Raw genomic sequence first — 25,986 nt, 5'->3', positions numbered from 1 at the left:
TCAGCAGGCTAATATCAAGGCCAATGTCTCTGCTATGGTTCAAATCGGTTCTGTCGGTGGTGCTCTGATGTAAGTCGTCCTTTGTTAACGATGGAGAAGTTGGGTGTGCTGACTGGTGTAGTGCTTTCATGATCTGTGATCGTATTGGTCGTATCTGGGCTACTCGTGTGCTTTGCACCCTTTGGGCTGTTGGTATTGTCATCTTCATGATTGGTGGTGTCAACGGAAACCTTGGTGCTATCTATGCTGGTCGCTTCATCTGTGGTCTTGGTGTCGGTCAGACTCCTGTCGTTGGACCTGTCTACATCGCTGAGATTGCCCCGGCTGCTGTTCGAGGTCTCTGCTCTTGCATGTTCACTGTAAGTCTACTCCCCTCACCTCTCACATATACAGCATCTAACAGATCAGGGCGCTGTTTACATCGGTATCGTTCTCGCTTACTTCACAAACTACGGCTGCCATCTCAACCTCCCCGACGACTCTCACAACCAATGGCTCGTCCCCACCAGTCTTCACATCATGATGTCCGGCATCATCTTCATCCTCAGCTTCTTCCAATCCGAGTCTCCCCGATATCTCGTCAAGGAAGGCCGCCCTGACGAAGCCGCCCGTGTGCTGGGCCGTCTCCGACAGCAGCCCGCTGACGGAGAATACATTGTTCACCAGATCACTGAGATCCAGGCTGCTCTTGACCACGAGCTCGAGGCCACCAAGGGTGTTGGCTTCCTCGGCAAGGTTAAGGAGCTTATCCTTGTCCCCAGCAACTTGTACCGTCTCTACATGTCCTCTATGGTTCAGTTCCTCTCTCAGTGGTCCGGCGCTGGTTCCATCACCCTCTATGCTCCCGACCTGTTCAAGATCATGGGCATTGTCGGAAAGCAGGAGGGTCTTCTCGTCACCGCTGTCTTTGGTATTGTCAAGCTCATTGCCGCTGTTATCTGCGCTCTCTTCCTCGTCGATGTCATCGGCCGAAAGCGCGCTCTTCTCATCGGTATCACTCTCCAGACCATTGCCATGATCTACGTCGCTGCTTTCCTCACCAAGATCCCCCAGCTCGGTGTCGTCGAGGACTTTGTTCTCCCCGAGAGCGACAAGGGTGCTTCTCGCGGCGCCATCGCCATGATCTACGTCTCTGGTTTCGGTTGGGCTCTCGGCTGGAACTCTATGCAGTACCTCCTTACTGCCGAGTTGTTCCCTCTGCGCATTCGTGCCCTCGCTACATCATGGGCTATGACTCTCCACTTCGCCAACCAGTATGGAAACTCCCGCGCTGTGCCTAACATGCTTCTGTCTGTTTCTGAGGGTGGCATTTCCCCCAAGGGAACTTTCTGGTGCTTTGCCGCTGTTACTTTCGTCGGTGGTGTCTGGGTCTGGTTCTCCGTTCCTGAGACCAGTGGACGAAGCCTTGAGAGCATGGATGAGCTCTTTGAGCTTCCCTGGTACAAGATCGGTCTTCACGGTAACAAGAACGCCGAGGAGCTTGACCAGGCTCGTGATGAGAAGCAGCGATATGCTGAGGAGAGCCACGCCACTGGTATTGAGCTTGAGCACCAGCGAAAGCAGGAAGCTTAAATGAATTGGACATGAAATATGAAATGGTTTAGCTGTGTCATAAATGGCACTTATATATAGTCATGAAATCTATGAAGCATTTTGAGTATCGTGTTACTCACTCTTACATCTTGAATCCTTTCTTGCCTTGCAGTGACATCATTGGTTGCACCAACCATTCGTTCCATCCACCTCTTTCTTCCTTCATCCAAAGTTGATGACCTGTGTCCCACCACTTGACGTAAAACCGGTAACAATATTGCACTTTGACACAACAGCATGAAACACTGGTGCATCGCTAACCACCCGACCTTCATCACCCTGCCCATCTGTCTTGGGATACTCTTCAATGAGTGCTTTTGACACTGCGGCAGCCGTCGCTGCCGCAAAGTTCTGCCATTCCTTGTTCTTGTGGCTGTCCGCGTAGTTGCAGACGCCTTTGACAACGATACAGGGAAATTCATCCCAAAGACCAGCGCCTTCAGTCTCGAACGCGATGAGATCATGTGCTTGTGCAAGTCTGTCGCGCTCTTCGCCTGAATTGAAGACGATATCTCCAGAGCCCAGATGCCCGACGAATATGTATGGGGCTTGAGCTTCATCGATACCCCCAGCTCTTTCTAAATTGCGACGAGCATCAAGCCGATGTCTCTGAACCAATTCTCTATCATCGCATCCCATTTCACTGCATGGAAGCTCGCGACTCCTATCGCAAACTTCGGCAGTGCCCTCTACACACTCTTCGCAGCCTGAATGGTGTCTGTGGACATATGTTGGAGGGAATAGACGGTCGCTGTCTGCCCCGGGGTACCGGTAATCTGCACCTCGGAGTGTTTCTTTGGTGCGTCTTTGAAGCGCCTTCAAGTGAACTAATGCCCTGTCTTCCACTCCGGTACGGATTCTGTTTGTTTGAAGCTGAGCGACAAAATTGCGTATGTTCTTTGCAGGCCTTCCCAAGCAATCATCAAGCTTGTTCTTAACCTCAAACTTGTCCGGATATTGCCTCCCAAAATCATGTTGGACAAGAGCCTTGCTGATTACTACGTCACCTAGAAGCAGCTCTTCGCCAGCATGAGGACCAGGAACACCGCCACATATACCAGTAACCAACACGAGCTCGAGCCTTGGGTAACTGGCACGAAGACTGGCGACCGCGGCTGCAGAATTGACTTTTCCGTCTAGTGAGAGAAGGACGATGACCACAGAGTGGTCTCCAATACGGCCGATCGAGTAAATATTGGGGTCCCTCCTTGATCTGCCAAAACTGTCTGCATCCCAGAACTCATCAACGATATGGCTCACGGTGTTATAATGGGATGGCCGGGCACAGACTATGCCAATGTTGAAGCCATCGCGGCTTTTCGGTGGACCGAACATTGGTTCCCACAACCATAGATTTGCAGGAAGAACAAGGTTTGATTCTATTTTGAGTGGTAAAAGAAGCGGCAAGCGCCCGGAAAATGGCCAAGAAAACGAAGCATCATGGTGTTTCATCAGGCTCAATTTACGGACCCTGACCAGGGCCTCGGGCGGCAAGTCGATCGCGTCGATTGGCCACAACCTGATCTGATTTGCCTGGGGAGAACAGGACATTCAACACGTTAATTGATTCATATTGCGATGCCATGTAGAGAAAACATCTTTTTCAGTTCAGACAGTATATCATATTAGCTACAATGGCTGGCCCGAGATTCAATGATCCTGTCTATGGCAGCAGCGTTGTGACAGGGATCAGTGCAACAGGCAACGCTCACCAAACCTTCAACTTCAATCAACATCTTGAATCGAGACCGTTCATTCTGTTTCCTTATGAAAAAAACGAAGATTATGTTCCCCGACCTGAAATATCATCCAAACTTGAGGAATTTCTGCCAAAGAATTCCGATGATTTTCGAAGCGCCGCTCTTTGGGGTCTTGGAGGATCTGGGTAAGCCTACTAAGACCACTGAGCACTATCGCAAGCATGTCACTTACATTGAATGACCAGAAAGACACAAATCGCTCTAGATTTTGCTTACAGCAGATATGGCAAAAGGCAATGCTCCGTCTTTTGGGTTCATGCGGACAACGAGGCGACTTTTGCACGAGATTATGGCTCAGTCGCGAGCGTGCTGGGCACGAGCACTCAAGGCTCTGAGCATGAACTTCTACAAAACGTTCGGCATAAGATTGAGTCATTGCCTAGATGGCTACTTATAATCGACAATGCCGACGACTTATCCCTCTTTGGCGTCGGTTCAACAGTAAGAAACACCAGAAGGATCATGCATTACATCCCCAAAGGCCCAAATGGCACTATCTTATGGATCAGCCGCGATGAAGCAATTGTTGGGAGTCTCGTCGGCGCACGGAGAGGTATCGCTGTCCCGAGGATGACTTCAGATGAAAGCAAGGCATTACTCGAGTTGACAATGCCCCAGACAATAAGCGACGACGAGCTAGATGATGCTGTTTTGTTACTTGAAGAGATGCAGTTCCTGCCGCTCGCTATTTCCCAAGCTGGGGCATACATGCGAAGAACAGAGACGTCCGTCAGCCAGTATCTCAAGGACTTCAAAGAAGAAACAACGCGTCGGCGCATGCTCAAAGAACCCGAGTTCAACAGATACAGGTTACACAACGGTTCAAACAGCATTCTTGAGACTTGGAGTCCTTCGATTCAACACATTTCCCAAGAGAACGAGCTGGCTTACAATATACTACACACTCTTTCCTATGTGGATGACCATGTCATCACTGAGCGACTAGTGGATGCTGCTGCCGCGCATGGAGGAACAAAACAGACCGGGGACATGGCTGAAAGTAAGAAGAGAGAAGCGATTCGCCGACTCAAGAACTTCTCTTTCGTAATAGAGCACCACCTTGGCGATAATGAACGCACTTATGAGATACACAAGCTCGTTAAAGATGCCATACGGCGCAATCTACGAAACGAAAGTATTGTAGACGGACGTACAAACAGCATAAAGAAAGACTCTCGTTGTTTGGGAGCGTGTATCAAGAGACGGCTTAGGAATAATGGAAGCAGCAAAGCAGTTAGGAGGCAGGGAGATGAGTACTTTGCCAGTGAAGCAGCTGCTGTTGTTGCAAGCGCTTATCCACACAAGACTCGTCTCAGACCGGCGTAAACACTCTGAGCTAATAGGGAGAGATTGTCTTTGTGACGATGTATCAATGAGATGCGCTGGATAGTGGAAGTGTACAATGCAGTCTAGGGGAGGAAAGAAAACTGGGGACCTTAACCCTAAGTGATGAAAATACCCAGGTAAATTTAGTCATGTCTGGTACACTAAGAGGAAGCTTCTCGTTATTAGCATTGAGATATATCATTTTTCACATTGGTCAAGGCAAGCATGTTAGACGCAACAAGGTTCTAATTATTATTTTCACTTGAGCTACTTATGGTAATCTAAAGCTATTGTAGAGTACAACATGAGGAATTACCATTTCTTGTGAGTGTATGAGCACTTGCGAAGGATCTTGGCCCAGTCTTCTGCTGTATTGGCCCACCCGCTGACAGCAGCCTCTCTATCACAACTGATTATTCTTTCCAACTGGTCGTTTTCATCATAATCTGACGTGTCTATCTTCGCAAGGTCTGACTGACTGGTAAATGGGCATTAGTACACGCGGTGCTTGATATGAAACGGATATACTCACGCATAGCAATGGCAGATGGATGTAACTAATGAAGGAAGTGTCGATGCTTGGTGCTGTGGAGTACACGCCGAGCTTCATGTGCATCGGTTGACACCTGAGGGGGGGAGCTTTTTTGCTTGGGGTCGGGGTAAGTCTATAGATTGACCTGGACTATCCCTACAGCGCTGTATGCTATCGGATGGGTAGATTTGTATGATAGTTCCGCTGGGAGTGCAGCGGAAGACTTGTGTTGCAGTGACCAGTCAAGTCATTAACATCCAGTACCATCGTGAACTTAACTTTCCCATCACCCACCGAAATGGCCGTGATGTAGTGAATCGCTTCAACTACTTGCTTGAAGTCCTTGGACACAAGCTTGAGGTTTCGTACGGCGATATAGTAGTAGGAAGATTCATTAGCCTTACTTAGAGCCCTCTTATGTTTTAGGTGCCTCCGTCTTAGCGGCCTCAAGCTGTTTCTTAAGTTCGTCGTTTAGCTCAAGCTGTCTAGTTAGCTCATCTTCAGCGCAGCGCCAGAAGTCGAAGTACCTCTGGGCCCGCTCCTCGGCCAAAGCGATCTTTTCTTGATGTCCTCATTATCGATGGAGAGCTGCGTACTTTCTAGGGGTCATGCATCCAATCCCAAGACAAAAGAATGACGAAAATAGAGTGGTTGATTCGAAACACCTTTTTTGCTCGGGGTATACATTCGAGGCAGATGCGCCCTGCGATACGGAACGCACTGTAGTGAGGCACATGGATAAGTCAGTGCCTCTTTGGCATTAGTGGTATTGTCGCGGAGCTAGACGATGCTTTGGTCGACCGCGGACTGGAAACGGTAGATCTCGTGCATCTTCTCCTTGACAGCCAGGGCGCCATCAAAGGTTGATCAAAGCGACGCTGTTGGTATATCGATATATGCGGGCTGATGGAATCGTCATGCCCGTTTGTTTGACAGTCTCGCTGATCCCTTCATCAGTAATCCTCTGGGTCTTGGGCTTCAAAGGATTGATCGTCAGCGCCTCGTGTGCCCCAGTCATTTCCGTGGAATCGTGGGCTTACAACGTCTGGGCCAAACATTTGGAAGCTATTTATATGCCGTTTGTCAGCAAGTTCCCAAGTATCTAATAGTAATAATGAACATACGATCGAATTGTTCCTTATGACTGATACCAGTGATATCGACGTTTCCAACGTCCTTAGCCATCTCCTTCTGACCAGAATCAGGAGTATCGTAGATTATACCACCCAGTGGTGCAATGCCAGCCTTGAAGGCATCTGCAATATCGGAAGTGGTCTTGGAGAAGGAGCCAGCTCGTGCTTCGAACTCCATACTCGCGGCACATGGCCAGCTGGGCGACTTGGCTCTGTACATCCAACATACATCTCCAGTCATATCCACCTTGTATTAGTGTTCTAGCTGACCCAACTTGAATTCGATGTAGCGCCACATCTTCAATATGTCGCTGGACAGTACCGGTTCCTCCCGTATACAGTCTCCCGCTCTCACCCACGAGTGGTGTTGCCGATCTGCATGTGCCTCCTGGCCCTCACGTATTACATCCTGTGCTGTGCTTTACTTTCAGATTGGAGAAGGAACGGTAAGAAGTTGAGAGGGACTGATCTGAGTACTAAGGAGCGCTTGACTGCTATAGAGTCCTGAATTACGCTGTGGTTGATGGCTGTGATGTGTGTGCCATGGCTGTCGGAACACCATATTCAACAGTACGAGCGGTGCTCGATGTGAAACGGATATATAGTGGCGAGATTTCCGTGACAATCACGACCAGCACCGCAGCCAGGGTAGGCTGTTATGTCTTGACACCCATTACTGCTTCTTCCTGACGAGGATTAGGTGTAATATGGAGGATGTTCATGAATGATAGTATTGTCAGAATCTCGGGTCAAGGTCGCTCGCTGTTCTGAGTACTGCGCCAAAGCTTCAGTCGGAAGTGCGAGGAAATGACCTCCCTCGACTCTTGGCACGCCTTCCAAAGACCAGCCCAATCCAAGAGATTCAAGTATTCAGAACTGATCACTTATGGTGTGCGGCTCGTTTATGTCCAATTGTACGTTTTGAACTTCATTCTGATAGGATGCAAAGGATACGGCCCGAGCCTGTTCATTTTGAGCTCAATATACCGCCACATCTTCAGGATGTCATCGGAGATCTCTGGAGTTGCACTTTTCATGATCAAGAGTAGTCGTGTACTCCTGGATCTACCCTGGAGGGTACATTTGTTAGGTGCGAGTCCAACAAACGTGAGGAGCCAGGCTGCCATATATCTATATTGCTCTTCTTCTTCTGTGGTATTCATAAGGATGACCTCCGAGTAGGTGCCGCATGAAAGACAGAGGCGCTCAGGAGATCGCGCGCCGAATTCGTCAAAGGAGTTCCAGTGATACATGAGGATGGGACCGTCGGATAACCTCTTTTTGAGTACGGGGAGTGGGTTCTCGGGAACACAGAGGCATTTAACATGCCATATTTTCGCCTGGAGTGGCAAGTCCCCAACTTTCGGCTGGGTTCAACATGGCCGTCTGGGTGGTCACGGATATCCGCGCGGATCATGGCGGCGAGGCGGACGGAAGCTATGACTATCCGGGTGGTGATTGAATTCCCCAATTGATCTCTAGGGAAGCAGTATTGCCGCTCGACTTTTGCAAAGCCTTGAAGGCTTGTTCCTCGTAGCGGTTATGGACCAGGCGATGCTGGAGTGCAGGTAGCGGAACGGTTGCCGACTATAATATATATCTATTTTCGTGGTTAAGTGCTGTTTTGCATTGCTTCTTATGAGATACCCTTGTAGGACCGATGCCTCTCAGAGCATTGACTATTAAACGGCTGGAGCCACTTGCCCTCCCCTACTCCTCCACAAAGCTTTGTGCTTGGATGATCTCCAAGAACATCAAGAGCACGACGGTGTGAACAAACATAACCTTGTTCGATCTCCTCTAGTATTGACTTGCGCAAAGCACCCCATAGTCAGGATGGTGGGCCCCCTGCTGAGGGTGTCGAGACAAATAGGGTCCTGGAACAATTGCATTAGCAATTGAAGTTTCTATTGCATATAATTTTAGGTATTTTTGCCAATGTGTCACGATCAGAGATAACTACCCACAAGTGGTTCATTCGCTACCTTGTAGGTGTTGTTGGTATCGAGCCCAGGGAGTCTCTGCCTCGCACTTGATCAAAATGAATCCGATTCATAGCATACCCGGCGATGATAACCTTCGATACTTCGCGGGTTTCAAGCTGCAGAAGGACGTACGGTTTAAAGAAGCATGTTAACAACCTGGAAAATGTCGTGCAAAGGGTCGATGCGGAAGGGGACGCCGCCAAGCCTCTTCAACTAGTCCCCCCAAACTGGACGTACGATCGATGGCGAGGTGACCACTTTTCTCAACAAGCTCGTCGTTCTGATCGTTCAGGTGCTTTTTCTCGTCCGTCATGGCCTCAACCTTCCCCTTGAGGGCGACATCTTCAAGGAGTTGAGCCATCATGTATTGTTAGGCGAGTTTGTTTTGTGACAACCATATTGCGAAGTTTTCTCCAAGATTTCCTTGCCATCAGCGACGCTCGTAGAGCCCAATCCATCCCACTTATTACTCACAGGCTTGTCGAGGGAAGCGATAGGTATAGTTGTGCCTGTCTTCTGCTAGCATGACTGTGTTGTATCATGCGGCTACCGCTCGTGGTCTCTCTCCAGAAGCTCAAGATGGATGTATGAGTATAGTATGTTTGATCTCAGAGTAGATCTAGATTGGTGTTCTGATCTTCGACTATATCCAGGTGTTTTGGAAGGGGTCGTCTTGGAACTCGACACATGTCATCTAGACATGCCTGTTGAAGGCTTGGTTCCATTGGGCCTTCGTACATTCACACAGACAGATCTCCAGCAACTTGTGCGTGAGCCAATCTAGTAGGCCTAATTCCGTTCCAGTTCCGGTCGTCGTCAAGTTCCACTCAATAGAGACCCAGATTAAGACTGCATTTCTAGGATGCTCCAGGTCAAAGCGCAGATAGTCATCGTTCCGAATGAAAGCTCATCTTGTTTACCTAGCCACAGCTAGTCAGTCTCTATTCTGCGACCATGACCCGGATTTATAAGGCGCATACTTAGCATCGCCCAGAAGGCTTACCAGGAGGAAAAGATCATTCACAAAATGTGTATAACTTATCCTTATGCCCGAACATAGGGACCCGGGGGCTCATATACTCTGCTAGATGTCAGACCAGAAACGAGAGAGACGGGTCTGCTGAAACCGCGAGACACAACTTACAGAGAAGTGGACTTTCCCAGCATTTCGAAATACTGTTTCATGTCATCCGAGGCCATCGTGGGCAAGAGTTGGGTGCCCTGGCCATACTGTTCCAGGCCATATGGCTTCAGAACTTCTTGGTGTCAAAGAAAGGGGCCAACAGCACCATTTTGAGAGAACTCTCCGGGAGTGATTCTAGATTGGAGGCGTCGATGCCGGAAATGGTGCCATACGGCTTCACTAACGGGCATCATTTTTCGTTCTTATGCTGAGGAACGATAGCCAAGGTATATAAGTAGGTGATTGAATGGGGTCCCTGTGAGAGAGGGAAGATTCCGGCTTAGCATGCTCAAGCCAAAGTTATATATCATAAGTCCACGTGAAGTGAGGCTGTTCTTGCCTTGCGTCGAACCATGCGATGTACCATGACTTGTGGCTTCAAGAACCCTAATTCCCTGAATGTTTCTGGTTCGATTGAGCGAATACTTTTGTGCTTACAGGTCGTGCTAGTCGCTTCGCCAATTGATGAATATGGAGTGCGCCGAGGCTATATGCATCTTCCGCCCCCTCAGAGCCACGGTTATTAAACACTAGCGGGTCTTTCGCTCCTATCTGGATACTAGTATCAGATGTCTCGGCCGTTATCGCTCGGCTTCTTGTGATTCATGATGCAATGCATTTCCCTATTGATAGTACAGGAGGTATAGAACGTCGTTTGATGTCTCATGGGTAGTCAAGTAGAGCTTACAGCCCCAACTACTAGGATAAGAACGGCCGATAAAATGCTATCCGCTCGTCTCTCGATCAGATCTGCGAATTTCAGTTGACAACAGCAAAAGAGCGAGGCCTCTACTGTGAAGCTGTGCTTGATTGTTGGGCCAAGATTCGAACAAGCTCATCTCGACAACTTCGTTGGTCATATAATATAGAAATTTGCATTGGGTGGGGGTGCTGATCAACCATTTGGTAACAGAATGCTGAAGATTTCGGAATACTTGCACTTCCAGATAGAGAGTATATAATACTGCAGCTCCCGCTTATGGTCGCAAACCCACTTTGTTAACCTCTGGGTCTTCTTTTCTCAGGTCCTTGTCAGAAGATGTTGAGGAAGGGGCAGAGGTGTTCGCGTCCTGTTTGAGAGATGTGAGGTTAGCGCGGCCTTCAGATAAGAGGAAGCTTAGAGATATACATTATCAGGAGCCTGAGTCGTGACCTCGTCGTCCTCATCCGGGGTCGGGGTCGTAGGTGTTGAACCGGTTCGGGAAGTGTCGCATGATCTGGAAGAAGGTTGCGACGTAGCTGTAGGCCGTGTCCACTTCGTCGATGTCAGTTGGTATACCCTGGAGGTGCGTGGTGAAGAATTCTTCCAGTGATCTGCAAGATATGGACGGCCTTGCCTTTTGAGACCTCACAGTTCGGGGAGACAAAGTACTCGAGGAGCTATTCCTCGGCGATCTATATTTATATAAGCTCCTATCAAGTCGGTTTGGTGATGTAGCAATGACCCTCGATATATAGGTCATCGGTGACAGGGTACTTTGAACCTGTCGTCCAGGAGCGCATAATACTTACAGCCTCCGTCGTAATATATTGGAGGCCTTTCTCGAAACTTGAGCAAGTCAAGCTACTTTCCAGATCTTCAGTCAAAACTCTGGGAATGCTCATGTTCTTTTCGATGTTGCTCTCCGACTCGAGAGTTTCCTTTCAGTAAAGAATGACCTCCAGGAATGTGCTTGCCATCGCATCAAGTGCAAGTAGCACAACTGTCTAACAGAACGATGCTGTCATTTATCGAGTTCACCCGCAGGCATGATTGTATTTGATGATTTCCAAGACCATGAACAGCACAACATCCGTGTTGTTCTGCTCCGAGAGGAAAGCCTCCAGCTGCGAAGTGCTTCGTTGAAAAGCTTGTCGATGCCCGTGAACCTCTCTACGGGGTCTGCATTCCACGAAGTCAACATCGTCTTGAAAGGGTTGAGTCTTAGGTCCATTAGGGAGCTTCAGGTTGGGGTTGTTTTCGAGTAGCATAAACCCACGCAGCCTGGGTTGAACATCCGTGATTGTGCAAATATTACTGATAGATCAGATCCCATCGTATAGATAGACATTGCAGGTAACACGAACGTGCTCATCGATACCAGGGTTCCAATGAGATAGACCACGTCAAGCTGGACTTGCAAATGCCAGTGTAAACAGAATCTTGCGCTAATAACAAGCTTCGTATACATATCCTGAGAACTTGCCCATAGGTCCGTATACCTCTCGTTTAGCGATATGTACCAGTGATGCGTTCCAAAACTGGGCTGCCGTCAGCTGGTATACTGAGAACACCACTTGAAACGGCATCTTGTGTTGCCAGCTCGCTCCATATGCCATGGACCTGGAGAGTTGAACTTTTGGACTTCATGGAACGGCTACCTATAAACTTTGTACGTTAGCTTCGATGATGGCGCAAAATTAAGACCTCAGCTCCGAGGCTCATTGCTTCTCTGACTTGCCTAACTTATTTTATATGCATCTTGTGGGATTAATGCGATCAGGGAGATCTTACGCAGTCTCATTTGGTCGCCATGACAGCGGCCATTGGATGAGGAAGTCAGGTTCATGAGCTCCTGGCGAGAACACTCTCTCTGTATATATAGGCGGCTTGAGATACCCTTCGGCTCGTGAAGTCCGCAGCATGTGAAGTGCTCGAAAGCTGGTGAAGCAGAAGACAAGTGGGATGCATTGCGTATCATTTGCATTGACAGCCTTCGCCTCATAGGGATCCTTATCGGAGACGTAGTGCATTTGGACCCTGTCGTCTTATAATTCCCCATGAAGGTTCCAATACGCACAAAGAAAACGTGACAGGAGTTTCGTGTCTTTCTCGCTTCTCTTAGCGCTTGACACTCGTCAGTGTGATGCTGTTAGGACCACAGTTCGTGACACGCTCACCACATTCTCAATACTCAATAGCTAGAGAATGTCGACAGTGACCTTGGTCTTGTCAGGTGTTTGGTGTATGCGTTGGGTCGTGGTCTTTGGGGGTATGTGAGTGAAGGCAACGACATAGTATTTAGGTATAGACTCTGCGATTACGTCTTGGGCCTGTGATCCAGATGAGGCCTATCTTGGTAGAGGGAGATTACTGAGGAGGCAGGATAGTGAATTGATATACGACTTATGCCTTGGTCAGCTTAGTTGATGTTTATTGATAGTATTATCACTCTCATACCTTGCGATTCAATCTCTTCGTATGAGCTGAAAGTCAAAATAGTGGTAACACATCGATTCTTGTGACGCGGGGGAGATGTTTCTTTGCTGACATGAAAAGCGCAGACAGCAAGTCCTTATATTTGCCAAAGGGGTCGCCATCCTGTGGTAGGACCTCGAGGCGAAGATAACTGTAAAACGAGTCAGTAAATATCATACGAGATATATTTTCTGCCATATCCCATACCCTAAACCGAGGTAGCCGAAGAAGTCGTGGATGCTGTTCGACAGCATGGCAGCAGAGGCTAGGCATAGCTCTTCGTGCTTGATAATGCGGATCATCTGCTTTAGTGTCGATTTGGGTCTCTTGGCGAAGTGTGCCTCATTCACCACAATCCGACCGACTTGGATGTTTAGGAGAAACTGCTTAACCTCAAAGGCTTGGTCCTCGCCAAGCTCATCACGGCTTGATTCTTGGGAGATTTGGTCAGAAGACCTTTCTGTCTTTAATAATATATATGATAAGAACATCGGTGCTGGTGTTGAGTAATGATGAAGAATGAGAGTTGAAGGGTGGGAGAAGGAGCAGCTTTTATAGCCAGCCAGCTACATGCTTGCTTTTCCATAATCTTCTGAGGCATTCTCAGTTTTCAATAGTTTTCTTTGTGATTTATTTCTCCAGGCTTCGATTTGTGAAGGTCAAGCATGTTGTAGTACCCGAATGTGCTCGATTGTGGTACAACAGCTTACGTGTCCAGCTTTGACGAATGCAGCTTGGCAATTGATTCCGTAGCAAAGAGGCAACAAGCTCGCTTGCATATGGTTACTTTTACTATTGTGCAATCACTTACTGTATCAGGCACGCGGTGGTCTGTTGCCTGCTGCTTCCAGAGCAAGCTGCACTTGAGCCAAGCTCACGCTTACGTTTTGTTGTCCCTGCTCTGGATTTGCGACAAGCTTGAGTATCAATCACAACTTGTGTTTAAGTTCGAGTGAAATTTAATGATTGCTGGTTAGCAAATATGCAGCGGTGCCCTTTATACAAGTTACGCTGATTATCAACGCACACCAACCACCCTCAGCTTGGGCAATTACCGCCTTTCGTATGATATCAGATGGCTTGTCAGTTACAACGAATGCTAAACATATCAAATCTAAACAATTGTTAACCTCTTGTTGCTGAACTATATTCTATTCCCTATGCTTGTGTTGATTGCTATGTAACCTGTTAGAATGGCTGTGTATGACAAGCATCATTCGTTCATGAACGGGGAACAGCAATTGATCCTGCCTTTGCTGGTGCTAGAAAGGCAACTCAATATGCAAGATGGAGGCAGAAGGCGCCAATCGGATGTGAAGAACAGGGCAGGTGTGAGGAAGAGAGGAGGAGACAAGGAAAACATGTTGAGTTGAGGTAGGCAACAGTAATGTGTTGATGTTCATCAAGAAGCTGAGCAATCTTGATATCCTTGTGGAGCTAGGCAGGGACAAGGCCAACCAAAATACATAAGCCCTTGGAAGGACTCTCGAGCTCGACCACGAAACGGTCTACTGGAAGCACACAGTATTCGTCCCCAGCGTAAGGACTACATGTACGAACCGGGAAAGGTGATGGAACGGGGAAAATCCGGCACGGGGAATGCCATCTTGAACGCCGAGAACTTTGCTTTAGCTGGTTTCGCTATCTACGCCCAGGACCAGCTTGAATCAAAGAGCCTCCCAACCCTGACAAGACGTGGGCCTTGAGTAACGAGGATAGGGGCGTTTAGGTACTCAAAGAAGCGCCACTTGAAAGCAACCGTCTCAACTCCTCACCCTCCGAGATCTTGAGAATGGTGACCCGCTTCGAGCTACACGCAAATGCAACAGTGAGTTCCGTATCTGTCGCCGATATGGCATTCGGAATACCTCGAAGATCGCGCGGTAGTTGGATCAAATCGTTCTCCTTCCACTGGATACAATGATTTCTGAGTCTGAACGTTGGTGTGAGGTGTTGGCATGGGATAGTTCCCACATTCGTTGGAATGACTCCGTAATTGGTTTGGATTCCAGAGTTATCTGGTAAGAAGGCATCGATCTTCCAGTCGTTTTCGGAAAGTTGGATCTCAGCAAGCATCTCCCCAGTCGTCCAATTCCAGATTCGGACGTCCTTGTTAGTCTGACCGGCCAAAAGAGTTCCCGTGGAAGACAGGATCAAGTTGGAATCCTGGTCAGCTTGCCACTTTTTGGCACACATCATTGAATCAAGGTTCCATATCTGAATCTCGGATGGAAGTCCAAGGGCAAGGGTGGAAGAATCCTCGGCAATTGCCATCGAAACCGCAGTGATCTTTCCATTAAATGGTATCTCTTGAAGCACTTCGCCCGTGTCACAATTGAGAATTCTTATCCCTTTCCCGTACTTAGTGAACAATAGGCTGCCATTCGGAGAAAACAAAAAGTCATATGCCCGCATCCCGCTCCAGGTATGTTCGAGATCAAATGTACCATTTTTCCGCTTCCAGACCTCAACGTAAGGACCACCCTTCCCCAAATAGAAGTCAATCCATACTGCGATACGGTGAGAGTCTGGTGAGAATTTCGCCCTGGTCCTTTCGTAGTGCTGGCTGAACTGCCACACGCAATGACCATCGCGTGCATTCCATACGGCCACTTCATCCCATCTGTCTGTTACTATGAACGCAGAATCGGGGGAAAACTTGTAAGACCATATCCTGGAGCCTTTGCGCTTAGTGCGTATCTCATAGAGCATCTCGCCTGTCGCGGCATCCTATGCTCTCAGTTCGTTCTTTTCGTATAACGCTACTACTGTCGATGCATCATGCGACAGAATGACTGACGTCGTTTCCTTTGAGTCCTCTGGAGGCTCTTTGAGGAGGCTTGGCCAGTCCCATAACTGTATTTTACCGCCACCTTTTCGCACAGAAGCAAATGTCTGCCCATCCGGAGAAAATAAAGTATGGTCTATATCATCGTCCTCATGGCATCGCATCATTGTCACACAGGCTTCTGCGATCAAGTCCCACACTTCAATGTTGCTGCGTGACCAACCATTTCCCTTACTTTTGAGAAGGAGAAAGTTCATGTCGGGTGAGAATGAAAGACTAGGGAGGGAGAGGTGCCGCCCGATGTTGAGTCTTGCTGAGGACTTACCACTCCGAATATCCCAGACCAATATTGAATTGTTGCCATAAGCTATCGCCAGGAGGCGCGAGTCTGGAGAAAAGACAAAGTCCATTATCTGACAGCCATTCTTCTCCTCCAGCTTCAGCTTCCATACACACTGGCGTGTCTGGAGATCCCAGATCTTCATTATTACATCTCGTTCTGAAGGTGCAGCTAATACTTTCCCATCTGGTGAGAAGCCACTGGGCATATGCCAGGCACCGTTTGATAGCGCGATGTCAAAGGATTTCTCACCATCACCATGTTCAAGAAACCAGACATGCGCATTAGCATAGTCTGAAACAAGCAGAGCAGTGAAATGATCCAGTGAGAATTCGAACTGACACTCGTAGTCTTCATGAGATTCGGGGTCAGTTTCCCTGACCCATGGACATTTAAGATCTCTCACGCAATCCCCCGTTGCCACATCCCAGGCTCTCACCTGTCCCTCGATTGAGCATGCCCATAGTAATGCGGAGTCTCGTGAGAAGGCTAAATCACCCAAAGCTGTGTCTAGTGTTGGCTCTAGAAAATGTGCTGTTGTGTCCGAGGATAGGCTTATCTTGTGCTCGGGGGTAGTCACTGCTAGGTATTTTCCATTGGGAGAAAGAGCCATCCGAGAGTTGTTTTCTATCTCGAGCTCCTCGATGCATTCGCCTGTCTCGCATCTCCAGGCTCTGACATACTTTCCACTGGAGACAGAATGCAATACTTCAGAGTCGGGTGAGAACACGGTCGAGCGCCTATCTCCGTAGTGCCACTCTCTAGACTTAGGGTTCTCAAACGAACGTAGGCGTGGATCCCAGTCGGCTCTTCTGCCTGCCACGCCTCTCAAATAAGCTGGCATTTCGGCGACAAAGGTCTTTCTGACGATGCTGTTCGTAGGCGCAAACACTAAAGCCGAGTGATATATCCGCAAGGGTGCTAGGTTGATCATTTCGGTATCTTTGTCAACGATTCTTATTGCATCGTCAAGGAAATCGATCAACTTTACGTCAACAGCAGACTAAGAAATGAAGTCTTAGTGATTTGGGAGCTCTTAACCAATTCATGTCTTACCTTTCTTTCCAGCACAGATTTGAGACTCCTGATTAGGCCGGTGATCAAATAGACCTTGCCTAGTAAGATCATGGCCCCAAACCAGTGAAGCAGATGCTTCTCCAAAAAGCTGAGGATGGCAGCGGCATCTCCGGGGGCAATTCCTGCAGCCTTTTGGTGATCTATCCAGTAGGCGCATGCGTATTGAACCTCCGGGGGTAGACATTGGTCGATAACCTCGGGCCGTAGTGTCGAACGGAGCACACCTGGCATCCCCAGGTGACAGACATCGGTTTTAAGGCTCTCCATCGCTTGGAAGCAGTCTCCAACTAAATCTCTTGACAAGTTCTGTTTTTCAATCTGAAAAGGATTCCCTTCTATGTCTGGGTCCATCAGATAGTCACGAAAGGATGAATGAAACATTCGAATGGGTTCATAAGAAGAGGAAGGGATGCTGAGAACCGAATGGAGAAAATCCAGCCTGACATCAATCGTCTTCTGTTCAATTCTTATGAGTCTCGACAGTGCGGATGATGATAGAGGGATGGCGAGGTTGATGATGGTACCGACGATTCGCTTGACTTCGTGAATGATCGTCTCCTTCTTGCGTTTGGAACAACGCGAACCAAACAGCTGACCAAGGACTGGCCCGTAAGTAAGCTCCATCCGAGACGAGGTGTCCTCAGCCGAAGATTCCAGGAACCTTTGGAGCTGCTCGTCGGGGCTGCCATGCCTCCGGTCAGTTATGAAACGGCATACAGTTGCGGCGAAGATGAAGAGGGGCGCTGCCCTTTTTGCGAGGAGCTGGATGGTGGCGTTTCCAGGCCAGTCGTCAGGCAGCTTACGCCCCTCAGCAATCGAAGAATCCCATCTTTTTTTAATCAGATTTGTTTCGTGGGTCAAGAATGTCGATATGTCGTGTTCTATTACTTGAGCGGGTATCTCGTGGAGGACTAGGTCTTGATAAGTTCCTTGCACATCGTTGAAGCCTAGACGAACCGGAAGATCAGGGCGACTCGTTACAAATATTCTAGTTCGCGGTTGCTTTATGTCCCTTGTGCGAGAAACCAGGTTAATGATGAGATGAATATCATCATCAGACTCGCATTCATCCAGTGCGTCGACGACAATAGTGATGGGCTTTGTAACCTGAGTCTCAGTTGCATTTTGAGAGAGGGGCTCCAGAATAAGTCTTTCTAACTGAACCCTGACGGCTTTGCTCGCAATAGTTGGATCATGCAGGACCGCGTTATAGATATAAGACTCGAGCGCCGGCCGGTTCGTCGCAAGTTGACGCGCAATGGTAGGGACGAATTTGGATATTTTCTCTCGGTTCAGTTCGCCACGTTTGAAGAAAAAGGACGCGCCCAATCTCCCGGCCTCTGATAGGGAGCGGGCAATTGTGCGTGAGATAGTGGACTTTCCAGTGCCCGCCATGCCGTTCAGCCAGAATACCGTCCTCGACTGGTCAGTTTTGTCTTCGGCCCATTCTTTGATCTCCCGTAGAATATCCTTGCGGGTGTTCTCCAGACATGTCGCGTTATGTTCCTCTGCATGTGAGTCCCAAACTGCATCACCAACGTAGGGCAACTGGTCGATTACTGCTCTTCGCTGGCCAGCTTCTGTCCTGTCATCAATATCAAGGATAATACCTGCCGTGTCAATCTGAAGGACCTCTAATAGGTTTTTTGTTGCATTCTCAATGTTTCGAATGGCGCTTTCAACCTTTTCCTTCCGCAGCGGCCATCTGAGGCTTGAACAGTTGGTCTTGTCAGATAATAGACTTTCGAGCTCACGTAACTGAACCTCGCTGCTTCCCATAGCATGCGCAAGCTTCTGGGAAGCTTTCAGTTTGCTGCCATTCTTGCCAGTGAGAAGATGGCGGATCTTTTCGGACTCATAATGCAAGGTGATAGCTGCCTGTAGGAGACGGGCACGGCCGTCGCTGGAATCTTTGACGTCTTTGGCATACTTGGAACACCACGAGATAACCTTGAGAGACAGGTCGACTACGGCAATGACGTTTGCAACGATACCTAGGCCTTCCAGTCCAGACATGATTCCTCCTCGGGGAGTAATAAAACACCGGACCTTGATATAGGGCGTCAAAATAAAGTTAGCAAAAGATATCCTAAACTTAGTAAAGGCATCCTAAGCTTAGGTACCTAGGCTAGACTTACCTAAATCTTTTTATAATTTAGGATTGAAGTCCTAAGTTTTCTTTCCTCCGGTGTCTCCTCTCGTGATGCTGAAGTGCGGGGAATAGAATCAGGCTGCGGATGAAGAATGAGAGTGTTGGTTCAACCTGCAGCTGCCCGCGTCCATCACATGGTTCTTGGATTCCATTGGTAGATCAGTGACGTGCACAGGCATCAAATTTGGTGTGAAGGACCCTGTTAATGCAGTTAGCGACAGGATGATTGTGCATACCTTATTCGTTTGAGGGAGTGTAAGAGAGAAGTTCGAAGGACTAAGGGAATGGGTTTAGAAAGGGTCACTTCCACTTGACAATATTTCCTTCCGCCGAGAAATGGAAGCCGCACCCACAGATGCATGTTTCGTGCCTGCTTTCTCAACAAGAAAAGCTCGGGACTCTCGATCCTTCTTAGGTTCGTTGCACTTCTTCTATTTTTCAACACCCATCCTTTATCAAAATCTCAAGTTTTCTTGTTCCCATAGGACACTCATTCGCAATCCTCATAGCCTACGTATTTTACGGTGGTTCCAGGGTTCAGGCTAGTTACCCTTCTCGATTCTTACCAAGTTTTGCAGTGCCTGGGTAAATGTTCAAAGATAAATTTATCGATTTTATACTACTTTGTTATTTAGCTTGCCACATACTAGGTATATGTATGGCTGCCACCATTAATCGCTAAAGCCTGGAAGATAATATGCGACCGCATCTGAAACTCCATCGACACTGCTCCACTGAATAGCGATTGTTTTACAACTGCCTACCTCCAGCTACGCTACAGATTAAACACAGCGGAAATGTGCCGCTTCAACACCAAGCATCGGAGACAACAACGGCAACTAAAAACGCCCTCACTCCAAATCTGCCTCGAGCTTATCCCCAAAAAGCAAGATGCATCTCATAGCGTGCCACGAAGCCGACCAAGCTGTCTTGTGAATGGTTGCATATTTGCGGCTGAGGGACCCTTGCACATACCAGATAGAGGGGTAGAAAGAAAACAAGAGGCACAACCAGATACAAAATATTCTTTCAGGCCTTGATTGTTAAAGTCCTGTGATGGACAGGGGGAATAAAAGCAATAAATAGAATGCATTGCCAAGCGGGGTTCCCGTTCACCTCCCGTCTTGTCATTTCTTGTCCTTGTTCTTGTGTTTTACTGGTGTAAGTCAAGTCAAGATGGCGCCTCCGCAGCCTCAGGGTAATGTTGTACAAACGACGCCTCAGCCTTTGATGCATCAGAGGTCTGTGGCTAGGAAGCCTGTTGGGAAACCGGTTGGAACACCAGGTCAGAGCATTTCGCTGCCGCATAGACCTGCTCCTCAGCAGCAGCATCCGCAAGCTGGGTATCCTCCTCACATCCAACAGCAGCAACATGTTCAACCACAGAGACCTCAGTCGTATCATCCTGGGCAACAGGTTCAACCTATTTACCAGCAACAAAGCCCACAGCAGATTCACCAAGCTCAGCCGATAGCACACCCAGGCCAACCACTTCAACACCAGCAAGCGCAACCTGCTCAGTACCCTCCCCAGCAGCAACAGCATCAAAGCCAACCTCATTCTCAAAATCCACAAACTCACCAACAACCAATTCAGTATCAGCAACCGCACCAACAAGCGCCGATACAACAATATCAGCAACAGCAACAGCAACAGCTTCCACAGCAGCATGTCCAAACGCAACACCCTCAGCAGCAACAACCCTTCAGCCCTACAAACCCATCACCAAATCCCGCTCCTCAAACGACTCTGCCAAACACTCACCAAGCACAACCACATCAATCTCCAGCAAGCCCAACTCCGCAAATCCACCGTATCGACACTGCCAACAACAACATCGGTTCGTTTGTGGCCGATCACGGCAGACCTGGAAGCATCAGCGGTAGCAGCGCCGGTATCGCAACGCCCGCTACCACTGTCGCTACGCCAAGCGTCGCAGGCACACCACGATGGGAGCCGAATGTTGTTTCTACCGCGGCTCAGCAACCTCCTGTGAGCCAGCAATCCCCGGCAGGTCAACATGTTCCTGTCCAGCAAAGTCCAGCGATACAGCATACCCCAGGCGCACAACAACCTCACCAGCAACCTCATCCGGCTCAGTATGCCCCGGCAGCTCAACAAATCCCAGCTCTTCAGCAGAATCATCCGCCTCAGCATACTCCAGCGTCTCCGCATAATCATCCAGTTCAGAATGCCCCAGCAATTCAGCCGACTCAAGCTGTTCAAGCTACTCCCGCAGCAGACCTGAGGCGCACATCTACTGGGCAACCTCAGCTGTGTAACCATTGTCGAAAGGGTAAGATGGTCGTTTGAATGAACCAATACTGTCGCTAACACTCCCAGGCATACCTCTCAATGTGTCAGTTTATACCTGTCTCATCTGCAGCACAGCGCATATCACAACGAACTTCTGTGTGTGGTGCTTCACCTCCAACGCAGTCAACGCTTCTCATAGCCACGATAAATCCTACTACGCCACTGAATCCGACCCACGAGTTCAATCCTCCGTTCAAGATGCGACAACCCAAATGTGGACCATTCGAAAGAACGTCTCTGGCCGACTCTGGTACACTCATAACTCGACTGGATTGAAGACACACCTGAAACCCACAGCAGCGGCCTTGTTTGGATTCTCTGGATTGCCACCTGGCTGGGATGAACGCAAGACACCTGACGGACGAACTTTTTACTTCAATAAGAGATTAGGGACCAGTTCTTGGGTGAAGCCTGCCAACTCTCTGCCAGACGGTTGGAGGGAATTGAGAACGCCAGACATGACGCCGTTTTATATCAATGAACAGCTTGGATTATCGACGTGGGATCGGCCGGGACAGCAGCCACGACAGACAAAGCAAGGAAAGCAGGTTATTGTGAGAAAAGCACGCCCTGGTCAACCGAATCAGCCGCAAAACGTCGGCGATAGCATTCTTTCAGCGACGGTCAATGCAGCAAGACTCACTGGTCAAGGCGTTGAGATGGCAAGTCGACAAGTGGGAAAGCTTGGCAAGAAGAAGAATTGGAGAAAGATGGGGCGCATGTTGAACACTGTCAACAGCTTCAGTGGTGTTGGCTCCGGAAGTGATGGCGAGTACGACGACAATTACAACGATGATGGGGACTTTGGATTTGGAGGTGATGACTCGAGCGGGTTCCAAGACCAGCAACAGGCACAGTTCCAGCAAAGCTTCGACTATCAGCAATCCTCTTTCTCACAACCTCAGCAGTCTTTCTCATTTGAAGACAACCAGCAGTCAATGTTTCAGCAGCAGCCAGCCTATGAGCAACAGTCGACATTTGAGTACTCGGTACAGACTGAGCAGCCAGCTTTCGAACAACCTGCATTTGATCAACAGCCTGCCTTCGGCCAGCAGCCTGAGCAGTTCAGTGTTACGGCTGAGGTGTCCTACACAATGAATGAGGGTCAACCAGCCTTCGAGCAGGGGGTCCAGTACACTCAAACATACGAGCAGCAACCCGGATTTGAAGTCCAGCAGCAGACTACATTCGAGGCTACTTCAACCCAAGAGCCAATTTTGGCTCAGCAGACAACATCTTATGAGACAGTCATTACATCTGAGCAGACCGTCGTTGAGCCTCCCATCATGACTGAACAGCCTGTATATCAGGTTACTGCGCAAGAGACATATCCTACCCAGCCGTATGTCTACGACCCAACTCAAATTCCTCAGCAGCAGGTCACTATCTCGTATACAGTACCCGACTATGCGGCCGAACCAGCACCACTGTTCACATCCCAAACCCAAGTGCAGCAACCTGCGTATCCGGTATTCCTTCAGAACAACCAGCCTGAGATCATCACAAGCGACGTCCCTCTGGTCGAAGTCCCAGGTACACCAGACAACACAACACTCATTGTCAGCAACGGGTACGGTGGTAATGACATCTTGGCTGGTACTAGCCTAGCAACTGAGAACAATGCGGCTGCTGTTCCTCAGGTCTCAACGCCAGCGCCACAAGATAGTATTGTGGTGGAGGTGACGGTTCAGTCGACCCCGACGCCTGGGTTGGAGACAACTGCATCGCCAGCACCGGTTGTTGTGCAGGAATGTAGTGCCTCAGCAAAGCCAGCTTCCATTGTGACGGTTGATCCTGTTCAGCCAGTTGACTATGATGTTGGAGCCAGGTGTAATGCACTCATTTGATGATAGTAGGCGTTTTTGGGTATTGAGATTTTGAGGTAACATGTGATGGTAGTTTGGGATCTTAGCACTTGAATTATAGCAGTGTACAACAGGATGAGAAACGAGATACGAGTACACGGATAGTAGCACGCAATCAATTTGACTTCTAGTTTATCGGTAATATACTCACCCCTTCAATAACTTCTCGGCTCAAGAGATCTGGTATTCCTCATCGGTCCCTCCCCGTTTCACAAACCTAATCAAGTCCCCAAACTTCTTCACGGGCTTCTCCTCCTCCCCAATCTTAACTGGTCTATAAAACCACTGCCACGATAGCCACAATCCCCATGTGAACAACGTCGCTGGAACCGCAAACACCCAATACACCCAGAACTTCTCGTTCACACTCCAGACTCCCGTGTCATCATCAACTTTGAAGAACGACATGCTGAACAGCGCTGATATAAAAGTCGCAGGTAAGAATGTGAGCGTCACGAAAGCTATGGTCTTCATAGCTGCGCTGTCAGATTGAGTTGCCTGGCCGATCTTGACGGAGATGCGAGAATCGTACTGCGCTACTGAGTTGAACGCGAGTTGGATCTCGTTAAGAAGCCGTTCCTTGTTCGCGGAGGCTCTGCAGCGTAGACTCTGCAGAATGTGGATGTACCACAGTAATCGTTCGCCTACATGTCGAAACTTTGCTTTTGCAGGTCTACTCCCCCCAGCGGCCTCGGCCTCAAACGTACTATGCTGCTGTATGATCGCCGTGATAGTCTTCTCCGCAACTTCAAGCGTCTCCGAGACGTGAATAGCATGTCTAGCTGTATCATGCATAGCTCGATATTTAGGCTCAGGTTTCTGCGTAAGATCTGTTTTCTCAATTCTTCGAACGTGGTCGCGAACTGCCCAGACGGAGTTATCTTGAAGGAGAGAGAGATCCTCGAATAAACGGGGGTAGAACCAGAAGGGATCGCTGAGCGTGTCGTTGTGGGAGTTTAGGAGCAGTGGATCGGGGAATCTATCGCGAAGACGAAGTTGTTTGGGAGCTTCGAAGACAAGAAGGATTGTTTGTTGGGGATCTTTCATCCAGCGTGTTAGGATGTTGAATTTATGCCATTGATGGGAGGTTTCGTTCAATTGCTTGACGAGGAATCGTGACCAGGTATCTGCGTCTGTCAGTACTGAGTATGAACTTAGATGGTAGAGGAAGACTGACTCAATGCAGTGATCATTCCGTTGTTATCGCGAAATGTCTCGCTTCCAAAGTAGCCGTTTGATCGACGGCTGTAGCTTGACCACCAGAGCTCAGGCATACAGAAGACATCGGTGAAGCGTTTCCTACACGATGAGCAATCGCGTACTTTATCTGCATCCGCGAATCTACCCATAATCAGCATTATTCTTGACCCCAATGAGAATAAACTCACACGACTATAACATGCGACTCACTCCACAAAGCCGGCATCTCCCCCTCATAAAAGTCCCCCGGTCGGACATCCTCACGAAGCCACTTCTCATTCCCTGAGCCCATCAGCAACGCTCTCACCCTCAGATTCAATTACTCACCTTTATCCCATGTTACCACCCGAAATTCAACGCAATTCTCATGTATTCTAGCCGGCATTTTCAAGGTAGTGAAGAAGTGGAAGAATTAACCGCCGAGGGAAGCTGAGGTTCCATTTTCATACTGCGGCTGGACCAGGGTTGGGCGGCAAAGAGGCGGAGCGTGTGCATAAACCTGCATGGTTCTATTGAAGCTTGAAGATGAGTTGGTGGTACAGAGCTGAGCCTCATTTGTGAGAAAGTAACCAACTGTTGTATTTGGGGCGCTGGGCAAATGCGCCCGGCTGGAGTGATGGTTTCTGGGGTGCATGAGATTTTAGGCAGCGTTTGTCGCTCGCTGTGCGATTTGGCGCAGAGAGAAGATTTCACGTACTGTTTGATCACGAGGGGAGGGTAAATCCATCAAGATCAATATCGTGGTGTTGGTGTTGGTTGGAGGCCTGTTGACGTTGGTGCCTGTTCGCGATGATACCCGGGAGCGCTTGGGATCAGATCATGTCAAGCAACCGTTGCATGCTCTACACCTGCAGGTCTCAAGGCATCAGTGAAGAGAGGGGAGAATTAAAGAAAATGCCATTCAATGACCCAGAAGTTAGGTCCGATTGATGCAGTGGGAGTCTTTATTGATATATTCTGGGCGGGGGAGTTCGTCACCCCCCTACCCTTGAACAAACAGAGCCCGCCACACTCCCCACCTCCTTTCGCTTGGCCTGGCTTCACCTGAGGCTCCATCTTATTCACTCCCCACTTACAGGTCGGGTACAGCCTCTGCCTGTGTCTATATCCATCAGCCTTCCCCCCGAAATCCCCTTCCCCGGCTTTCTCTTCTCTCTGTCTTGATGCTTTATATCGGGGAGATTCAGATTCAGATTCATCCCGTCACAGCTATTAGCGATTGTTTGCTTTTTCGTTCACGAGCTGGACCTCATCAAACTATTTTGCTTGACGCAATCGAACCATCTCACACACAAATCTCCCATCCCTTTGAAAGAGTGACACCCTGCTTTATTTTACCAAGGCGCCATCTCATTCCTGACACATGAGACAAAGGAATCACCGTCTAGCAGATCACAGCAACCCAGCGATGAGCGGATAACTCTTCCCACACTCCCACCCAGAGTTGGATTTATCAACCAAATTCTTCTGGGGAACACAAATTCACATCCAAATCTTAGCATCATGGGTTCACACAACCCGAAAACCCAGCTAATTAATAAACGTCCCCCAATCTTCA

General features: G+C 48.7%; 9 protein-coding genes across 9 annotated transcripts; 3 read left to right on the top strand and 6 right to left on the bottom strand.

The window, feature by feature from the left end:
- Positions 1-520: 520 nt before the first annotated feature.
- On the top strand, positions 521-1,680 carry FVEG_03200 (hypothetical protein; the record flags this gene model as incomplete). Its single annotated transcript, XM_018890806.1, has 1 exon — positions 521-1,680. A coding segment is annotated over one exon (1,052 nt), but the record flags the coding sequence as incomplete, so codon positions are not given.
- Positions 1,681-1,755: 75 nt separating this feature from the next.
- Positions 1,756-2,928, bottom strand: FVEG_03201 (hypothetical protein; the record flags this gene model as incomplete). The annotated part of the gene is made up of 1 exon (XM_018890807.1): positions 1,756-2,928. The coding sequence occupies one exon, from the start codon at positions 2,926-2,928 to the stop codon at positions 1,756-1,758; it is 1,173 nt and encodes a 390-aa protein (XP_018747189.1).
- Positions 2,929-3,227: 299 nt separating this feature from the next.
- FVEG_15208 (hypothetical protein) lies at positions 3,228-4,679 on the top strand (the record flags this gene model as incomplete). The annotated part of the gene is made up of 2 exons (XM_018904331.1): positions 3,228-3,478; positions 3,539-4,679. 2 exons carry the CDS (start codon positions 3,228-3,230, stop codon positions 4,677-4,679), a joined length of 1,392 nt encoding a protein of 463 aa, XP_018747190.1.
- Positions 4,680-6,247: 1,568 nt separating this feature from the next.
- On the bottom strand, positions 6,248-6,522 carry FVEG_03202 (hypothetical protein; the record flags this gene model as incomplete). Its single annotated transcript, XM_018890808.1, has 2 exons — positions 6,248-6,276; positions 6,336-6,522. 2 exons carry the CDS (start codon positions 6,520-6,522, stop codon positions 6,248-6,250), a joined length of 216 nt encoding a protein of 71 aa, XP_018747191.1.
- A 6,183-nt stretch (positions 6,523-12,705) lies between these two features.
- Positions 12,706-13,181, bottom strand: FVEG_03203 (hypothetical protein; the record flags this gene model as incomplete). The annotated part of the gene is made up of 2 exons (XM_018890809.1): positions 12,706-12,841; positions 12,898-13,181. 2 exons carry the CDS (start codon positions 13,179-13,181, stop codon positions 12,706-12,708), a joined length of 420 nt encoding a protein of 139 aa, XP_018747192.1.
- Positions 13,182-14,415: 1,234 nt separating this feature from the next.
- Positions 14,416-15,402, bottom strand: FVEG_15209 (hypothetical protein; the record flags this gene model as incomplete). Its single annotated transcript, XM_018904332.1, has 1 exon — positions 14,416-15,402. The coding sequence occupies one exon, from the start codon at positions 15,400-15,402 to the stop codon at positions 14,416-14,418; it is 987 nt and encodes a 328-aa protein (XP_018747193.1).
- Positions 15,403-15,420: 18 nt separating this feature from the next.
- On the bottom strand, positions 15,421-18,911 carry FVEG_15210 (hypothetical protein; the record flags this gene model as incomplete). The annotated part of the gene is made up of 2 exons (XM_018904333.1): positions 15,421-16,821; positions 16,875-18,911. 2 exons carry the CDS (start codon positions 18,909-18,911, stop codon positions 15,421-15,423), a joined length of 3,438 nt encoding a protein of 1,145 aa, XP_018747194.1.
- Positions 18,912-20,172: 1,261 nt separating this feature from the next.
- Positions 20,173-23,386, top strand: FVEG_03205 (hypothetical protein). The gene is made up of 2 exons (XM_018890810.1): positions 20,173-21,343; positions 21,391-23,386. Exons 1-2 carry the CDS (start codon positions 20,224-20,226, stop codon positions 23,208-23,210), a joined length of 2,940 nt encoding a protein of 979 aa, XP_018747195.1. The 5' UTR covers positions 20,173-20,223; the 3' UTR covers positions 23,211-23,386.
- FVEG_03206 (hypothetical protein) lies at positions 23,327-25,393 on the bottom strand. Its single transcript, XM_018890811.1, has 4 exons — positions 24,756-25,393; positions 24,617-24,710; positions 24,406-24,569; positions 23,327-24,355 (listed from the first exon to the last, which is right to left on the bottom strand). Exons 1-4 carry the CDS (start codon positions 24,811-24,813, stop codon positions 23,400-23,402), a joined length of 1,272 nt encoding a protein of 423 aa, XP_018747196.1. The 5' UTR covers positions 24,814-25,393; the 3' UTR covers positions 23,327-23,399.
- Positions 25,394-25,986: the final 593 nt, after the last annotated feature.

The sequence above is a fragment of the Fusarium verticillioides genome, chromosome 5 (assembly GCF_000149555.1).
Source record: "Fusarium verticillioides 7600 chromosome 5, whole genome shotgun sequence".
NCBI classification, from domain to species: domain Eukaryota; kingdom Fungi; phylum Ascomycota; class Sordariomycetes; order Hypocreales; family Nectriaceae; genus Fusarium; species Fusarium verticillioides.
This window is presented reverse-complemented; position numbering and strand designations above follow the sequence as displayed.

Bases quoted from the DNA above. Each gene is read 5' to 3' on its own strand.
- FVEG_03205 (XM_018890810.1), top strand. From the start codon at position 20,224: ATGGCGCCTCCGCAGCCTCAGGGTAATGTTGTACAAACGACGCCTCAG. The intron at 21,344-21,390 runs GTAAGATGGTCG...TAACACTCCCAG, and splicing joins GTGTAACCATTGTCGAAAGG to GCATACCTCTCAATGTGTCA.
- FVEG_03206 (XM_018890811.1), bottom strand. From the start codon at position 24,813: ATGCCGGCTAGAATACATGAGAATTGCGTTGAATTTCGGGTGGTAACA. The intron at 24,711-24,755 runs GTGAGTAATTGA...TGATGGGCTCAG, and splicing joins GGTGGTAACATGGGATAAAG to GGAATGAGAAGTGGCTTCGT. The intron at 24,570-24,616 runs GTGAGTTTATTC...GATTATGGGTAG, and splicing joins GAGTCGCATGTTATAGTCGT to ATTCGCGGATGCAGATAAAG.